The sequence below is a fragment of the Branchiostoma floridae genome, chromosome 11 (genome assembly GCF_000003815.2).
Source record: "Branchiostoma floridae strain S238N-H82 chromosome 11, Bfl_VNyyK, whole genome shotgun sequence".
In the NCBI taxonomy this organism is placed as follows: Eukaryota; Metazoa; Chordata; class Leptocardii; order Amphioxiformes; family Branchiostomatidae; genus Branchiostoma; species Branchiostoma floridae.
The window spans coordinates 20268129-20285009 of record NC_049989.1 but is presented as its reverse complement, the minus strand read 5'-3'; the positions used below and the strand labels follow the sequence as shown (position 1 = coordinate 20285009).

Here is a 16881-nt window from a genome sequence, read left to right as displayed (position 1 = left end):
AAATCGATGCACTCGTACGGATGTCATCCACATAATCAAATTATCACGGCCCAACAGCAGACAGTACCTGTGGGCCCCTCTCTCTGTTTATCTATGACTAGGCCACACCAGTTCTATTTGTTACTTCTCTTGGACTTGCCTGTCCTATTTTGTTTCATGATAAAATATTTTTATTAAGTCCCTAGAAAAAAATAAAGCAGGTTTAAGCCTGTAGATATTACATTACAGTGCCACATACACATAATTTCAGTCTAAAAACATGGCCCTTTATTCAGAACATTTAGTAACAAACTAAAGGAATGGATTCATTGTATAAAACGTGCCATTAAACTCCTCAGGCTATTTTTGTGCTACTTAAGCACTATTTTTGAGTTACTTCACTCAAGACCTTTAGAAAAAAAATTACAGTGTTTTTTTTTTTGAAAAAAAAATCCGAGAAGCAACAAATGAATTTGGTGTGGCCTTATGTTAACTTGTGTAGCTTTTAAACAGTAGACCATACATTCGGGACATTCCCCCTGTTTATCTTTAATCACGTTAACAAAATGAAGCATTGTTCCAGTGTTTCTGGGTCCTGCTTTGTGCCTGAGATAATCCGTCTGTTTGTGCATTCCGTCACACCTTAAAGTCCCATACGGCACGAAATGGGGGCGTTGCCAAGAATGACAAATGCCAGTCACGTCTGCTGAAGCTGTTTTAAGTCATAATCGGCGAAGGAATAGTTTTAATGGGTAAATTAAATATCCTGCTTTATTTTGTACACATACCGGGAGTGAAGTCGTCATCTTATAAGGGAAAGACACGATTAAAATACGTTGCTAATTTGAGTTCAGTGCCACATTGTCCCAGTCTGCACCAAGAAAAGCAAATAAACAAGAGACGTGAAAATTACGTAATGGTTTAGTTAACACTTGGAGTTCGATACGCACGGCTGATACTTCACAAAAGTGAGATTTACCAGAAGGGAAAAATGCAGCGTAAGTCTTCTGGCATGTGCGCCTACACAATAGCTAGTATGGGTGTTGAGTATGTCTGATATGGTTGCTTGATGGCCAAGTGCTTTTCCGTTTCTGTACATACCTGTCTTAAATCAACATCGGTAAATCCAAAACATTCAAAAGCTGCGGATGGCTTGCAAGTGGGACCGTCTGGTCGCCTGTCTACACATGAATGAAAAGTTTACACGTCTCCCAAGTTCAAGTTCAAACTTCTAGCTGCCGTCCTGACTGATGACATGTTTGGAGATGCGCAATCAAACAAACAAACAAACAAACAAATACGTCGTGAAAGAAAGAGATTTTTTTCACAACCCTTGATTTATGCACTCACAAACGCAAAATATTCCCATACATTACAATCATTGTTTTCTGCGATATTTACGATGCGTTCCCACTTTACATTTCTAACCGCATCAGTGGCTTCCAAGTGAACCCACCTGGTCGCCTGTGTGCACATGTATGAAAAGTTTGCATGTCTCCCAAGTTCACGCTTCCAGTTGCCGTCCTAACTGATAACATGTCTAGAGATGCTCAAACAAAGAATCAAACAAACAAACAAACAAACAAACGAACAAACGAACAAACGAACAAAAAACAAGCAAACAAAGAAATCGTGAAATAAAGAGACCTTTGGTTTATACACTCACAAACGCAAAATATTCCCATACATTACAGTCATATTGCAGTAATTGTTTTATGCAATATTTACAATGCGTTCCCACTTTACACTTCTAACTTGTGGTATGTTTGGAGATGCTTAATCAAACAAACAAACAAACAAACAAACAAACAAATAAATAAACAGAAGAAAGCGTGAAATGAAGACCCTTTTTTACAGTCAAACTCACAAACGCCAGATATTTACATAATTTTTATGTAATGTTACAGTGATTGTTTTATGCGATATTTACAATGCGTTCCCACTTTACATTTGTGACCGCGTCTGTAACCAGCGACACCTATCACTGCAGTACAATGTGAACCACGAGAAAGCGACAGACGGTCACCGAACCATCGGTGGAAATAATCCAAGCGTTGTGAAAAAAAAAGAGTCTCTTTACTCTGCGACATACCAACCTGATGACACTTTTCATGGAAGGAAGAGAAGACATCGCGTCTACGAGGGGCGTGTAATAAGTAATGCCCCTGACCCATTTCCCATAGAAGGAGATTAATGAAACTTGGCACAGATATTAGTCATTCTCTTCATAGGAATCATCTAGAGTTATGCATTTCTCCCATCGTTTGATGCAGCTCTGGACACCATTTTTGTAGGACACCCCAGGTTGGTCCTCCAACAGATGCCTCATCAATGGCAGAAGAGGGACGACCAGGTCTGGGAGCTGTTTCCACAGACTTCCGGCTACGTTTGGATTCAGGATGCCAGCGTTTTTCAAGGTCATATGATGGGGCATCATCACCATAAGTTTCATTCATTTCATCAAAAGTCTTCTTTGGTGTGCGTCCTTTTAAATACAAAAACCGGATCACTGCGCGACACTCAACTGGTTCCATTTCACACCTGGTCCATTTCGCACCTGACTCAGTTCAAACACGAATAAATCAGAAACCACAATTAGTTCAGAGCTGTTTTTTGCAACATAACTTATAGAGATATGAATCATTACACATACAAAATGTCATCTAGATCAGACGACTGGAAGTGAGTCAGGAGCATTACTTATTGCACGCCCCTCGTAGTTCGACTGGTTCTTCTTATGTTAAACACGGAGCCTGTCACAAGTCGTAACTTTCTCTAAACTTTTTTGACGGATCCCTAAGCTGTAAGGCTCAGAGTAAATGTACAAAACGTTGTAATTTGGCCACAGCAAGTATACTTTATGGAGGACATCAGCATTCTCAATAATTTTTGGCTGATTCAGAAAAAAATGAGGATTATTTTTCCCCTGCAGAGATGGCCAACATGAGGAGAAAGTAATATTACGGGGAACATATATGCCGTGTTTTTTTTTTCAAACTTTATTCAGATAAACAAAAACAAAAACATACAATACAAGAAAACTTAAACAAGAACATACAAGTGCACATACACTGACGGGTAAGTACTTGTGGTAGTGATATTGCAGAAACAGGTATAAGGGTTCCCACTTTTCGTTATGTTTACTTATTTTGTTTTTAGCTGTTGCGATATTTTTTCCATTTTATGTACATATTTAACGAAGGCAATAAACATGTGGATGGATAGATTCGATGTCTCCCGGTTTTTATAGATATATATTTTGCCCAATAGAATTATAACATTAGCAATTACTGGTGTTTCACTTGATAAATCGACTAGTAATACATTCAATGGGTTGTTTATATCTAGGTAGTGTCCTGTTATGGAATTATACCAAATTTGAACCTTTTTCCAAAATAAAAATACAATGTGACAATTCCAAAATAAAGGTTTCGCTGTGTGTTTGTTTTTAACCATCTTGTTTTTTTTCACTCTCACTCTCATAAAATTTGGAGTCTGCAGAGAATGTATCCATAAGATTTACTTGCTGTGGCCTTATCGCCATTAGAACAACTCATAGATTTCCTAGGGGCTTCCAAGCTACAACTACGTGATCGCCTAAGGTATCATTGAGGATGACGTCATTAGCAAATGTCAGGGACGTCCAAACAATCAAACGGCTAGCACGCACGCACGTGCCAAGGTCCCCTTTCCACCGGATGGAACCGGATGGACCGGACGGAACCGTTGAGACGAACAAAATTGATTCGTACGGCACATGCATCCATAAATCCAATGAGCAATGAATTAGCCACATGTGACATGCATACAATACGAACGAACACACACACACGCGCGCAAACACGCACACACACACACAGACACACACACACACACACACACACACACACACACACACACACACACACACAGACACATACAGACACACATACACGCATACAAACTCTCAATCACACACACGCGCGCGCGCACATACACAGACAAGCATATTCAAACACAGACATGCACACACACACATACAAGTACACACACACACGCATTCATTTACACACACTGACTCACACACACACATACACACACGCACATAAGCACACACGTATATGCATTAACACACTCACGTACACACACACACACACACATCATGTAGATGAACACAAACACACACATATACACATAAAACATACGAAATACACACGAAACACACAATTTTATCAGTAAGATTAATTCTGAACTACTGAGATTTTCGGTCGTTCAATGTAAACTTAGTATCAGACAGTCAAGAGCCAATGTGCTGATTTTGGCTGAGTGGACCCAGTACAACCACTCTGTCGCCTATCACACATCATTGAAAGTTGGCTGGCACGTTTTGCAAGGTTGGACGTCCGGCTTACGTCATAGCCCCTGGCATATCTGCAAAGACACACTGATACACAGAAGACAACGCGTCTAGTTCAACTGGTTCATCTTCGTATCAAACATGGAGCCGCTAGTCACTAGTCGCGGCGTTCTTAAAGTTACAATATTTGCCGCTGTCGTTCATTTATTGGTGAAAGAGTTTCGGCATCGGCTGGACGCGGATGTGGCCGTGATCCCGCCGTGCGCGCGGCCCCAGCCGGTCGGGGCGGATGTGACGGGAGGCCCGTACACACACGGGGCGGTCGCCGCCGACGCGCTGAAGTGTTCTGCGATCGGCCGGTAGGTCATTCAAACCTCTTTCGACAATCATTTAATATCAAATTTTGGTCGTTCCCGCTTCTTTAAGAAACCCTTCTTTAAGGAACGGGAACGACCGAAAGGAACGGACTCGAATCATGTAGCTGCTGAGTTATCACTATGCACTCGTTCTCATTGAACGATGTAAAAACTGGCAATTTTTTGTTTAAGTGAAAGCTATCTGATTATTTAGGACAAGTCCTGTTTTAACCATAGCCAAAAATGGCAAATTATTAGCTTCTTACCCATCGGTTATGTATTACAGGACAGGTAACGTTTGTGACAACAGTAACTACCACTTTTCTTCGAAATGATTCACATGTTTTTTAAAACTTTTAAAACAGGTCAGATAGAAAGCTTAGAAAAAATATTATAAGTTAACTCAAGGAGCTTTTATGGTTAACCATGCATGGTTGTGAAATTGTTGTGGGACGACCTTTACGAAAGATAGGCTCGGTCTAGAACTGGGCCGACCCCCTCACAAGCTAGTGCCGACCTTGGATAAAAAGTGGCCGGGACAAGGCTGCCCAGAAGTCGTGAATGTGCGACAGTGACTGTATTTTGTACTTTTAAAAAGGGGACATTTTGCTGTGGTTTAACTGTTAGCGATTCTGCAGAGACCTATTTATCTGCCTATCCATTGTTTTAACTGCGAACACAAAACAAACAAACATTTTTTTTCTCGAGCGCGAAATCCACTCGCCGCAAACAATACCGGGCCACTTTACAGTGAATGATCGGGCTAACTCAGGCCGAAGAAGGCCGCAGGGTACAATATTTTTCTGACGTAGTGCGACTGAAATCTTGAACCACTCGTAAACACTTTAAACTGAGGGCAAGCAAGAAATGAACTTTGGGTTTGGTAGTATAATTATGATGTGTCGAAGTTTAGATCGTACGAAAAAGATTAGCCAGTCGGCGTGTAAATGCGCGTGCCCCCAGGGCTGGTTCACCCCGCATGATCATACTTAAAGAGGGTGTCAAAATTGGTTCTAAACTATAGCAAGGAGCTTTTATAGTAGTAATCCCCATAGGCCCAAAATTGTGTCCTGCTACCAGAAGTGTTCGCGGTGTGACAGTATCGCGAGAGTGGGGTAATAAATGCGAAATCTCGGAACATGAATACACAACGAACATTGAAAGATTAACAGTATATGCATGTGATAAATGTAACCAAGATCAAAGAGTCTTTTGTTTGCATAAGAGCAAAGGGCCTTTTGTTTACACGACTCTTTCTTTCTTTCTTTCTTTCTTTCTCTTTCTTTCTTGTACTTTATTCCTCCCTTGGGAGAGCATTGCATAGCTGAAGTATTTACAAAGGGGAAGCCGTGACATTAAACATGTGGTACATAGCAATCCTGTTAAAATAAAATAAATTATATCCTTTATTGTTGTAATTTCGTACTCATATTTACAATCTCTCAGAGGGCAGGTGAACGAACCTGCCAGGGGTATCCCATGCCCCAAACGTCTAGTCTACTGATGACCATTGGGACATTAAAAAAATCACTCGATCAGATCTATCATACCATAATAACTGTCTCTTCTCGTCTCTATTTCTGTGCATTGTACACATAACTCTCAAGATAGAGTTCTCTAAAGTTCTTTAGAGTTCCACTTTCAAGGTTCAGTGACCCTTTCCGTATCGTTCTGTACAACTCCGTGTGACTCTACACAGTTCAGTTCTCCACAGCTCGTATGTTTAACTCACAGTCTAGCTTCTGTCGAGGCTGTGTTGCAGCCTTTGTTGGGGTAGTTTAAGTCTAGCTCTTTTCAGCTCTTTCTTCTTCTCTCGTATGTACGTCCTCAGCTCTCGTGTGTTCTATTCTCCTTCCCCGTGCTGCAGTTTTGCCTCTCTTTCCAGGTGGCGTGCTTTAATGCCATGGCTGCCAGAGGGCGGATCAATCTGGCCGTTGTTGTGATGAAGGCGCTCCACACAGCCGGTTCTACAGCTTCTTCCACTATCTCGGCACCCAGCATGACCTCTGTGAATCTCTCATCTGGTTGCTCGTGCACTTTTGCCATGACTCTTACTCCCAGGGTGTTTGCTATTTCTTCTGCCAGGGTTTGTCGTAAGTGGTTAAAAGTGAAACATCTGGTGAATAGATGACCGACCAAGTCTTCTGTAGCGTTGTGGCAGGTTGGACATGCTTCTACGGTGTGTCTGGTTGGGATGGTACTGAGGAGTATGAGGTTCTTAAGGTCTCTCTGGTACTCTGGCTGTTGTCTTGCTAGTGTCCATAGCTTGTGGGGTTTGTTGTTTGTCTGGTGGACTCTGTAGAACCTGTGGCAGTTGGTTTCGGATGCAGTGCTTTCCCTCCACCTCTCACTCTCTTGTGTCTGTATTGTCGTCTTTACTAGATGTTTCCATGCATCTACTGTAGGGAAGTCTGTTGTCAACCAGTATCCTTCCAAAGGGCAAAGGGCCTTTTGTTTACACGACTCTTTCTTTCTTTCTTTTTCTTTATATATTATTTCTTCCTTTCTTTTTCTTTCTTTCTTTCTTTCTTTCTTTCTTTCTTTCTTTTTCTTTCTTCCTTCCTTTCTTTCTTTCTCTCTTTCTCTCTTTCTCTCTTTCTCTCTTTGTCACTTTCTCTGTTACTTTCTTTCTTTCTTCCTTTCTTTCTTTCTTTCTCTTTTTCTCTTTTTCTCTCTCTCTCTCTCTCTTTCTCTCTTTGTCACTTTCTCTCTCTCTCTCTGGTGTAACTGTGTTTTACAGGGACATCCTGAAGAAGGGTGGTTCGGCTGTGGACAGTTCTGACTGGTGTAACTGTGTTTTACAGGGACATCCTGAAGAAGGGTGGTTCGGCTGTGGACAGTTCTTGCTGGTGTAACTGTGTTTTACAGGGACATCCTGAAGAAGGGTGGTTCGGCTGTGGACAGTTCTGACTGGTGTAACTGTGTTTTACAGGGACATCCTGAAGAAGGGCGGTTCGGCTGTGGACAGTTCTGACTGGTGTTGTGTTTTACAGGGACACCCTGAAGAAGGGTGGTTCAGCTGTGGACAGTTCTGACTGGTGTAACTGTGTTTTACAGGGACATCCTGAAAAAGGGCGGTTCGGCTGTGGACAGCGCCATCGCGGCGTTAGCCTGTGTGGAGCTGGTTCACGGCCACAGCGCGGGGCTCGGCGGGGGTTTGATCATGACAATATACAACAAGGAGACAGGCACGGCGCAGGTGATCAACGCACGGGAAACAGCCCCTTCCGGAGCCTCCACAGACATGTTTGGGTCGAACAACATCAGCGCACAGTTCGGTAAGCCGGGAAAATGCTCGAGGCTACAAGACATAGACATCCTTGTGATTAGTCTGTTCAATGGGTTATGAGTAAACCAGGACCGTTCATTAAATTATCTATCCTACATATCTGAGTGTATGTCATGTGTATGTGTATTCAGTATCTTATTATCTACGGCACCGCTACTTAAAGCTTGGAGTGGAATTTTCCTTGTTGAGATTTTGTTTCGCACAATGAGGAAAGTTAGAACATAGAATACGTTTTGATCTTATTTGATCATTATTTACTAGGCTGTATAAAAACATACAGCCGGACCCAATCAATGTGTTGTTCTTTAACCTAGCTGCCGTGCGATATGAGGTAGAGTTCAAAGGATTTTATAGATGAAAAGCATTTGATTTGCCAACTTTTCAGTCATATTTAAAGAAAAATTATTCTTAAACTATGACACTCTAAAACTAACGCGAGTGCGCGAAAAACATTCCTAAAATGTTAGTAGTAAAATAGAATTCAAATACATCTGTCCAGCTAATTTTGTTACGCACAATGAAGAAAGTTAGAACATAGAACACTTACCTTTTGATCTTATTTGATTTTTTATCTATCAGGCTGTGTAAAAACATAAAGCCGGATTCAATCGATGTGTTGTCCTGTAACCCCCATTCCACTATAGCGCGGCGACATTGCTGTTGTGCGTTTTGAGACAGAGTTCAAAAGATTTCGAATAGATAAGAAACGATTCTTTACGCTTTGTATGTTTTGTTGATTGTTCAGAAATCATCTTTTTCATATATTTGTTAGATCTTTTTTTTAAATTTAGGCAACACTGACACTCTAAAAATGATTCTAACACGCGAACAAAAACTTTTCTGAAATGTCAGTAGTGAAATTCAAAGAAATCTGTTCAACTCAAACCTTCCCTTGCCAAAACAAACATAGATGGCATACGTGCCAGTGTTGATGGCACCTAACCCGTGGGGAGGGGGGTGGCGTGTCCAGGGGTCCGGGTAAATTTTCAAGGATCGGACTGCAACAAATCCGAATCTAGGCACTGTAGCAGATTTTTCCCTGTTGTAGTTCGGAGTACACAAGAATTATGAAGTTATTTCGTGTTTCTGCCATGTCTTTGCAAATAGAATCTGAATTGTTTTTGAACTTAGTGAGACCTTAGATGAAATGAACACACACACACCTGTGTCTCACAGGTGGACTTGCTGTGGCCGTACCGGGCCAGGTCCGCGGGCTGTGGGAGGCTCACCAGAGGTACGGGAAGCTGCCGTGGAGAGACCTGTTCCTCCCGGCTATACAGCTGGCGGAGGAGGGCTTCTGTATCGGCAGGCCTTTCGAGAAGGCTATCAACAAGAACCTCGAGTTCATCAACGACCCAAAGAATCATTTATGGTGAGTCAAGGGAATCATTGTAACGCCAGACTGCTTCAGTAAATAGCACTGCTGTTAAGTATCCCTGGCTACCGGGGCTAGTTGGCCTTCTCAGAAAATTTTAGATTGATGAGAGTGCAAGGTAAAAACCTTCAGACTGGGTAAGAATCTTTTAAAGATCTATGGGCACCCTTGGAAAGAAATAGTCAGTTCCCGAAACCTGACGTAATCAGAAACAAATTGAATACGTGGCTGTCGTCGTGCTATTCAGGCGTATAAAAAATGTTGAAATGCTTATAAATAGACAGTTCAGGCTATAGTGTTTCTTGAGTTGTTATGACCTGAAGTGTACACGGATGTGATTGGTGCACCATGAATTCGAAGTATTTTTTGCATCATCTTCCGTGTAGTTCATGATTTAGTGTCCTTTGTTCTTTATCAGTGAATGATGAAAGATTTACCCAAGTTTACCGTCTTGTACATACAAATGGAAGAGCCTTCACAGAATATGGAAGAAAGAAGACCGAACATTTTCTCAACTTTTTCCGCGCAGTGACGTTTTATGTGACGAGAACAACAACGTCATGGGAGCGAACATGACGGTGAAGCGGCCGAAGCTTGCAAAGACGCTCCGTGCGGTTGCTGATGGAGGTGCAGACGCCTTCTACACAGGTGACATCGCCAGGAATCTGGTGAAGGACATACGAGACGCAGGTATTTTTCTTGCATATTGTTGAACTACTAATAACCTGACTAACGCCATCTCACTGATGACGCAATGAAGCCGAGATTCTTTTCTGTGGTTAACGACTATTAAAAAGACTTGTAAACGTAGAAGGGGTTAAATATATCATTCAATAAACATGTAACGACCTAAAATTGCCAACAAGTTAGAAGTATTCATTCTTTCCGCGCACAATTCCACAATGGAACGCCCTGCCTGACTAGCGACTACTGACTCAATGCTTTCATTTGCCAACCACGGAAGCAAGTAAAAGGATTGAGCCAGCGATCACTACAGAGGTTGGTACTGCCTGACACGGTGGTAATGGCTCCCAAAGTGGAGTCAGAAGGCCTGCTCGCCTTAGCCTGGGATCTTCCCCCCCCCCCCCTCCCTACGTTGTCTAAGATGAAGCTATTTGTTGGGGGTAACCAATATGAAAAGATTTCGCTTTAAAATTTCTACTAAAGATCTCTTCCTTCTTCATGACGATTGTTGCCTTTGTAGCTGGTATGAAATCTCACATCATCTTACAAACAAAATCAACGAATTCACAGTTTCACACAACTACCCAATGCAACGTGTATGTATTACTTTGAATCCAACTCAAACATTTTCATTTATCGTATTCGTTGTCTATATTGTAACCCTGCTCATACAGGTTGTAGTAATCGAAATTCTAAGGAAGAAAGCTCTTATCTTTTTTTGCTCTAGGCGGCATCATCACTAAGCAAGATCTCCGTGACTACCGGGCGGAAATATCGGAGCCTCTGAAGATTTCTCTGTCGGGTGGACTGACGGTGCTGTCCCCGCCCCCGCCGGGAGGAGGCGCTGTGCTGAGTCTCATCCTCAACATTTGGGACGGTGAGAAGCAGTAGCAGCATCATTTATACCCCTGATAGAGCAGTAGTAGTAGTAAAGATTGGTATTAGTAACAGAGCAATTTTTGTAGTGGTAGTAGTTGTTGTTCGCAGTAGAAAACATTGATATCAATCAGTTACAGAGTAAGAGTAGCAGCTGTAGCAACAGAAACGTACTAGCAGTAGTAGTTGGGCACCGGTATCATCAGCAGCAGTAGCAGAAGTTGATAGGTTTACTTCGTTGGCTAAAACATCATAAATGTAAAGAAGCTTACTGATCAAAACGAACACCTGGACTCTGGAAATAAGATCTCCATTTTTACCCTGCCCAAGGCTATGGTCTGAACTCCTCCAGTGTAGGCGGTACAGAAAACCATGTCCTGACGTACCACAGGATGTAGTACTTGTTGTAGTATCAGTATCAGTAGACAGAAGTGGTAGTGATAGTAGTAGTAGTAGTAGCAATAATAGTAGTAGACGTGACCTTCATAGAAGTAGTAGAAGTAGTGTCAGCAGCAGCAGTTGTGGTAGTAGTAGAAGTGTACTGGGGTCATTTATTCGCTGAAACAGCCAAATTCTGAAGAAGACGTGTACTCAAAACAAAGCTCAGAACATGACATTTCGAAAATAAGAAGTTTCTTCCATCCCTGCCCCAGGATACGGCCTGAACGCCTCCAGTGTAGACGGCAAAGATAACCAGGTGCTGACGTACCACAGGATGCTGGAGGCCTTCAAGTTCGCCTTCGCCAGGAGGACCGAGCTGGGTGATCCCAACTTCGTCAACGTACAGGAGGTGAGGGAGCCGCATTACAACGATTATTTCATTTACGATATCATAACACGAGATGGATGATTTCTAAAAGACTATCCAAGAAAAATAGGAAATAACGCACCTACTAACAGACTTATGTTTCTTCGACTAACTTCAAAACACAAAGAAACAATCAAGCAAACACGTCTTTAACAATTTTGCTTCAAACAGCCGTGACGTTTCGTCCTCCTCTGTGGCTGTCATAACCTCTCGCCTTGGTTTTCTAGTGACATATAGGAGGTTAAAGGCAGTTGATGGAGAAGAATGGGACCTGCCTTCAAATCTGTCCGTGTCCTAGAGACAATAGATAACATTAAGGCGATGTTAATACATTCACTCATTTTACAAATCACTCGAATGGAGACCTGACGAACCTTACTCTCGTATCAGCTATCCTATACAGTGATTTACATCACTCACCCAGACGATGTAACCACGACGTTGTAGTATAACCTAGGTCAACTACCCACCTAACTACTTTTTTTCTGCAGGTAGTGAGGAAGATGACGTCCAAGTCGTTTGCCGACTCGCTGCGTCAGCAGATTAGCGACACCATGACGCACGACTGGCAGTACTACGACCCTGTGTACCACCTTCCCAAGGACGGCGGCACCACACACGTCTCCGTCCTGGGGCCTGGCAACGACGCCGTCTCCGTCTCAAGCACTATCAACAGATAGTAAGTAAGGCCACGTTGACTTGGTTATATGGGACCCCAAAACGATGCGAGCCGGAAAATGAAAAAAAAAAAGTTTGGCAAAAAAAGTTGCCTTTATCATGACGTCTATGTGGTCAGGACCAATTGACCGAACGATAGATTCTTCTTTTTCACATCTTCTTCTTTGACGTAAGAATTGACGTTGACATTGTGTGACATCAGTATACGTTTCCCGATATACCTTTTTCATAAAACGGCATATATTTGCTGATTTTGCAGCTGCCTTGTATGATTTGCATGATGAAAATGGGATTCTTTGACAACAGTAGAAACATCCTCAGTAAATAGCTTTTGAGAACGTTTGTAGTTAGTGAAAATGTTAGCTGTAACGCTAGGTGTGACAGTGTAACATAACCAGCTGCTGCGGAGCTGCTGAGGAGCGATTATACCGGTTATACAGGTACAGATACAAATGAATTCTCTGAAGACGGCCGTGGTCGGTGGAATCTCATGAGGTCCCGGATGCCGTGTACTATAATGGTTTTTAGTATGAAAGACCATCTAGTACAGCTAAATTAACATAACATGATTGAAATTTCCAGTTCAAATCCAACATAATGAGTGAAGACAAAATCATTTTTTGTTGTTGCCAGCTTTGGGGCAAAATTCCGCTCAGCGTCCACTGGAATCATCCTCAACAACCAGATGAGGGACTTTAACTTCCCAGGAATGAGCATACCTTACTACATCCCTCCCAGTCCAGGTAATCCAGTTGGGTTTAAAATCATCTTTATTCTGTACAAGATGAAGTACATACATACACGTTAATAACCTAGGACATCTCGTGATTCAATATCACCAGGAGGGCGCAAGGCATTAAAAACAATACAATGTATCATTCGCTAAGTGCATCGGACAGATTAGGCGTTTACAACATTACAGTTTAGCGATATTTCGACCGTGCTGAATCACAACTAATTTCTGTGGATAAACAGTACTAATCCTGAAGCACAGTCCCATGTAGGTGTGTTTCTGGCACATTAAAAAGCATGCAAAAAGTGCGCACTTTCCCAGTCTACTTTTAAGATGTCTCACTTTACGGTCTTTGTAGCTGACCGGACAGAGCTTTGCAGTGTTCTCGCCGTTAATCCACTAAACTAAATGTATTTGTTTTCGGTAGCAGCTCAAAACACTCATGAGCAATCCACAATACTCTTGTATCTTGTCTTTGCTAGCTTGTCAACCATAATCAACACATTCGCTACCCTCCCGCCACACAGCGCAGTTCATCCAGCCCGGCAAGCGGCCCATGTCGTCGATGGCCCCGCTCATCGTGCTGAACAGTACCGGTGACGTCAGGCTGGTGCTGGGTGCCGCTGGCGGGGTCAGGGTGGAGACTGCCTTAGCTTATGTAAGTCGACATTATTATATCTTATTAAGTGCTGATTTTAATGCTTCAGACAGCTAGTTTAGGACCTTCTACCTAGCCTCAAACTGGTCGCGATTGGCGATTTTTGGTCCAATACACAGTCATGTAGAATACATCCCATACTGTGAATGCAGAAATATTCGCGGTGGATTAATGTTCGCGGTCTTCGTGGTGACTTCTTCACCGCGAACTTAAAACCACCGCGAACATTTTTCTATTATGGTATTAGATTGCAGTCGTCTATGGTGTTACCGCGAACTTAAATCCGCCGCGAAAAGTCCTTTCTCCCGCTACCGCGAAATTAAATCCCCGCGAACTTAAATGCATTTGCAGTATTTTGGGTAGGGCATGCACCGTGTTGTACTCTATGTAGACCATACGAGGGGCGTGCAATTAGTAATGGTCCTGACCCATTTCCCATAGCAGGAGATTAATGAAACTTGGCACAGTTATTAGTCTTTCTCTTCATAGGAATCACCCAGAGTTATGCATTTCTCCCATCGTTTGATGCAGCTCTGGACACCGATTTTGTAGGACACCCCAGGTTGGTCCTCCAACTGATGCTTCATCAATGGCACAAGAGGGACGACCAGGTCTGGGAGCTGTTTCCACAGACTTCCAGCCACGTTTGAATTCAGGATGCCAGCGTTTTACAAGGTCATATGATGGGGCATCATCACCATAAGTTTCATTTATTTCATCAAAAGTCTTCTTTGGTGTGCGTCCTTTCAAATACAAAAACCGGATCACTGCGCGACACTCAACTGGTTCCATTTCACACCTGGTCCATTTCGCACCTGACTAAGTTCAAACACCAGTAAATCAGAAAGTGTCTTTTGCAACATAACCCATAGAGATATAAATTATTACACATACAAAATTTCATTTAGATCAGGCAACTGGAAGTGGGTCAGGACCATTACTTATTGCACGCCCCTCGTATATTTGCCCAGCCCAGTCGTCATATTAGGATTGATATTTCATAATTTTATGTTCAAATAGGCGACTATGCACTACCTTCGCTTTGGAACCAGCCTGGCATCAGCCATAGAGCTGCCACGTCTGCATCACGCGTTAAGGCCGGACAAGATCGTCACTGAAGTGGACAGGCCATTCGAGCCAAAGGTCGGAGTAGCATTTTGAATTTTGCTGAAAGAACGTTGAGAGTGTTGGTAAATGATTTGTCCACTGTCGTTTCGGTATTCGGTTACTTAAATATTAATTAAGATAACCAACTGATCAACTTGTGATGGGTTATTGTTGACTTTCCAGTTGAGCCTCAAACCTCGTAAAATCGCTGAGTTTCGAGTTGAGTTGAGTTAAGTTACTAATCCCGGCTCTGTCGTTTAACACGACTCGACACGCACAGACAAGAAAGGGTCACAATCCTTTGGACGTGGTCCACAGCCCATGATTGTATTGGTCAAAAAGAGCCAAGGGGATTTTCCCCGTAAGAGTAACCCGAAAACTGTCCAGGAGTCCGGTTGATTTGCAAAGAATCACTAACTCTAGACGGAAGGCTTTTGCACCATCGCACACCTCACCATCGCACGTGTGGGGGTTCTTTAACGTGCATGAGGTGTGGCTCTCTCCAGACACGCGTACGGAGCCTCCATTTAACGTCCTATCCAAGGGACGGCCCTAACCGAAGCTAGGTACTCATTTTCACCTGAGTAAAGTGATGTCCACTTTCCTCCTATTGCAGGAAGTCTTTGATCGACTAGCAGAGATCCACGACACGAGGGACTCCTCCGCCATAGCCGTACTGCAGGGCGTGGTGCAGGAGGGAGCCTCTATATTCGCACACTCCGATTCAAGGAAGGACGGGCATGCAGCAGGATTCTGATCACAATACAAGCAAATTTCTCAGATGAACCCAATTTTCATGTGAAAATCGGAGGAATTTTCGAAACTTAGAGTTGATTTTTAGATTCACTGTCAACAAGTTGTCAATAACTTATGTATACAGGAAACAGGGTATTTTTCTCTACTGAATTACAACTTCAGCTTCAGACGTGTGAGATACTTGTAGATAAGAGTGAAAAAATAGTTATAAGCATAGACATGTATCTTCATATGTGCTAATGTATTTATCTAGAACTCGCTCCCATTCTTGATTTTCACGCCACTGCTCATGTGCAGCACTTTGAAGATTGTAGACAGTCCTCCTAAACTCCCGGGAGAATAACTTACTAATTTATGCTGTTAGGGTTAGGGTTGGTGCTAGGGATAGGAAATGATATGCGGATGATAATTTGGATGTAATTTCGAGGCAAGAGTGCAATCTTGTTTTGTAATATCGATTTTTATTTATTTGTCTCCTGTGTTGTATAATTGATACCATGTAGTAGCCACCTTCTATCGTTTACAAATAGCAATACCGGTGTGCAATTTGATTAAAGAAGACATCATTAAGTAGATAATGCGTGTTATGAACCGGCTCTAAGCACGTGTCCACTACTACTCGAATCTCCCTGTTTTAGAAGTAGGGTGGCCCGGTCAAGGCCCTGGAGTCAGCACAATAAAACATGATTCTCTTTAAAAGTCCAGTGTTATGTCAGTTCTTTACGGTACATAAAGGAAGAACATATCACACGTACATGACCTACATATTGCAAAATTGAGAAGCATCTGGCATTCAGACCACAGTTTAAAACTAGTGCGAAAAAATTAAGTCTAAAATGATACACTTACATCATACTTCGGATGCTTACAAGAATCACTGTGTCATGAAATGTTTTTTTAAGTGTTATCACGAAATATCAAAGAAACCTGATATCCCATGTGATATATGTCTGCCACCATTCCATGAACTTACCTTTTTTAGCGTTTCAATGTAATATAAAGAAAAATTCATACAATTTCCACATTTGTAAAATGTGCCTAAAGTGTTGTGCTGTGTTGTTTCGTGGTTGGCTTTCTCAGGGCCTTTATCAGTGACGTGTCACACTTATTGTGCAAAACATGTCATATTCAGTATAGTTAGGGGTTTCTGACGTGATTTCAAATCATATCACATAGCTGTATTGACAAATCTGGGAAAAAGTTGAATACGAACAATTTCATGAAATAACTCCCCTCTTATTAATGT

General features: G+C 42.3%; 1 protein-coding gene across 1 annotated transcript; it reads left to right on the top strand.

Annotated features, from left to right (window-relative positions):
• Positions 1–4388: 4388 nt before the first annotated feature.
• On the top strand, positions 4389–16328 carry LOC118425271 (glutathione hydrolase 1 proenzyme-like). The gene is made up of 11 exons (XM_035834065.1): positions 4389–4674; positions 7729–7949; positions 9137–9332; positions 9865–10025; positions 10747–10896; positions 11549–11685; positions 12195–12382; positions 13015–13124; positions 13642–13772; positions 14793–14915; positions 15496–16328. Exons 1-11 carry the CDS (start codon positions 4457–4459, stop codon positions 15634–15636), a joined length of 1776 nt encoding a protein of 591 aa, XP_035689958.1. The 5' UTR covers positions 4389–4456; the 3' UTR covers positions 15637–16328.
• Positions 16329–16881: the final 553 nt, after the last annotated feature.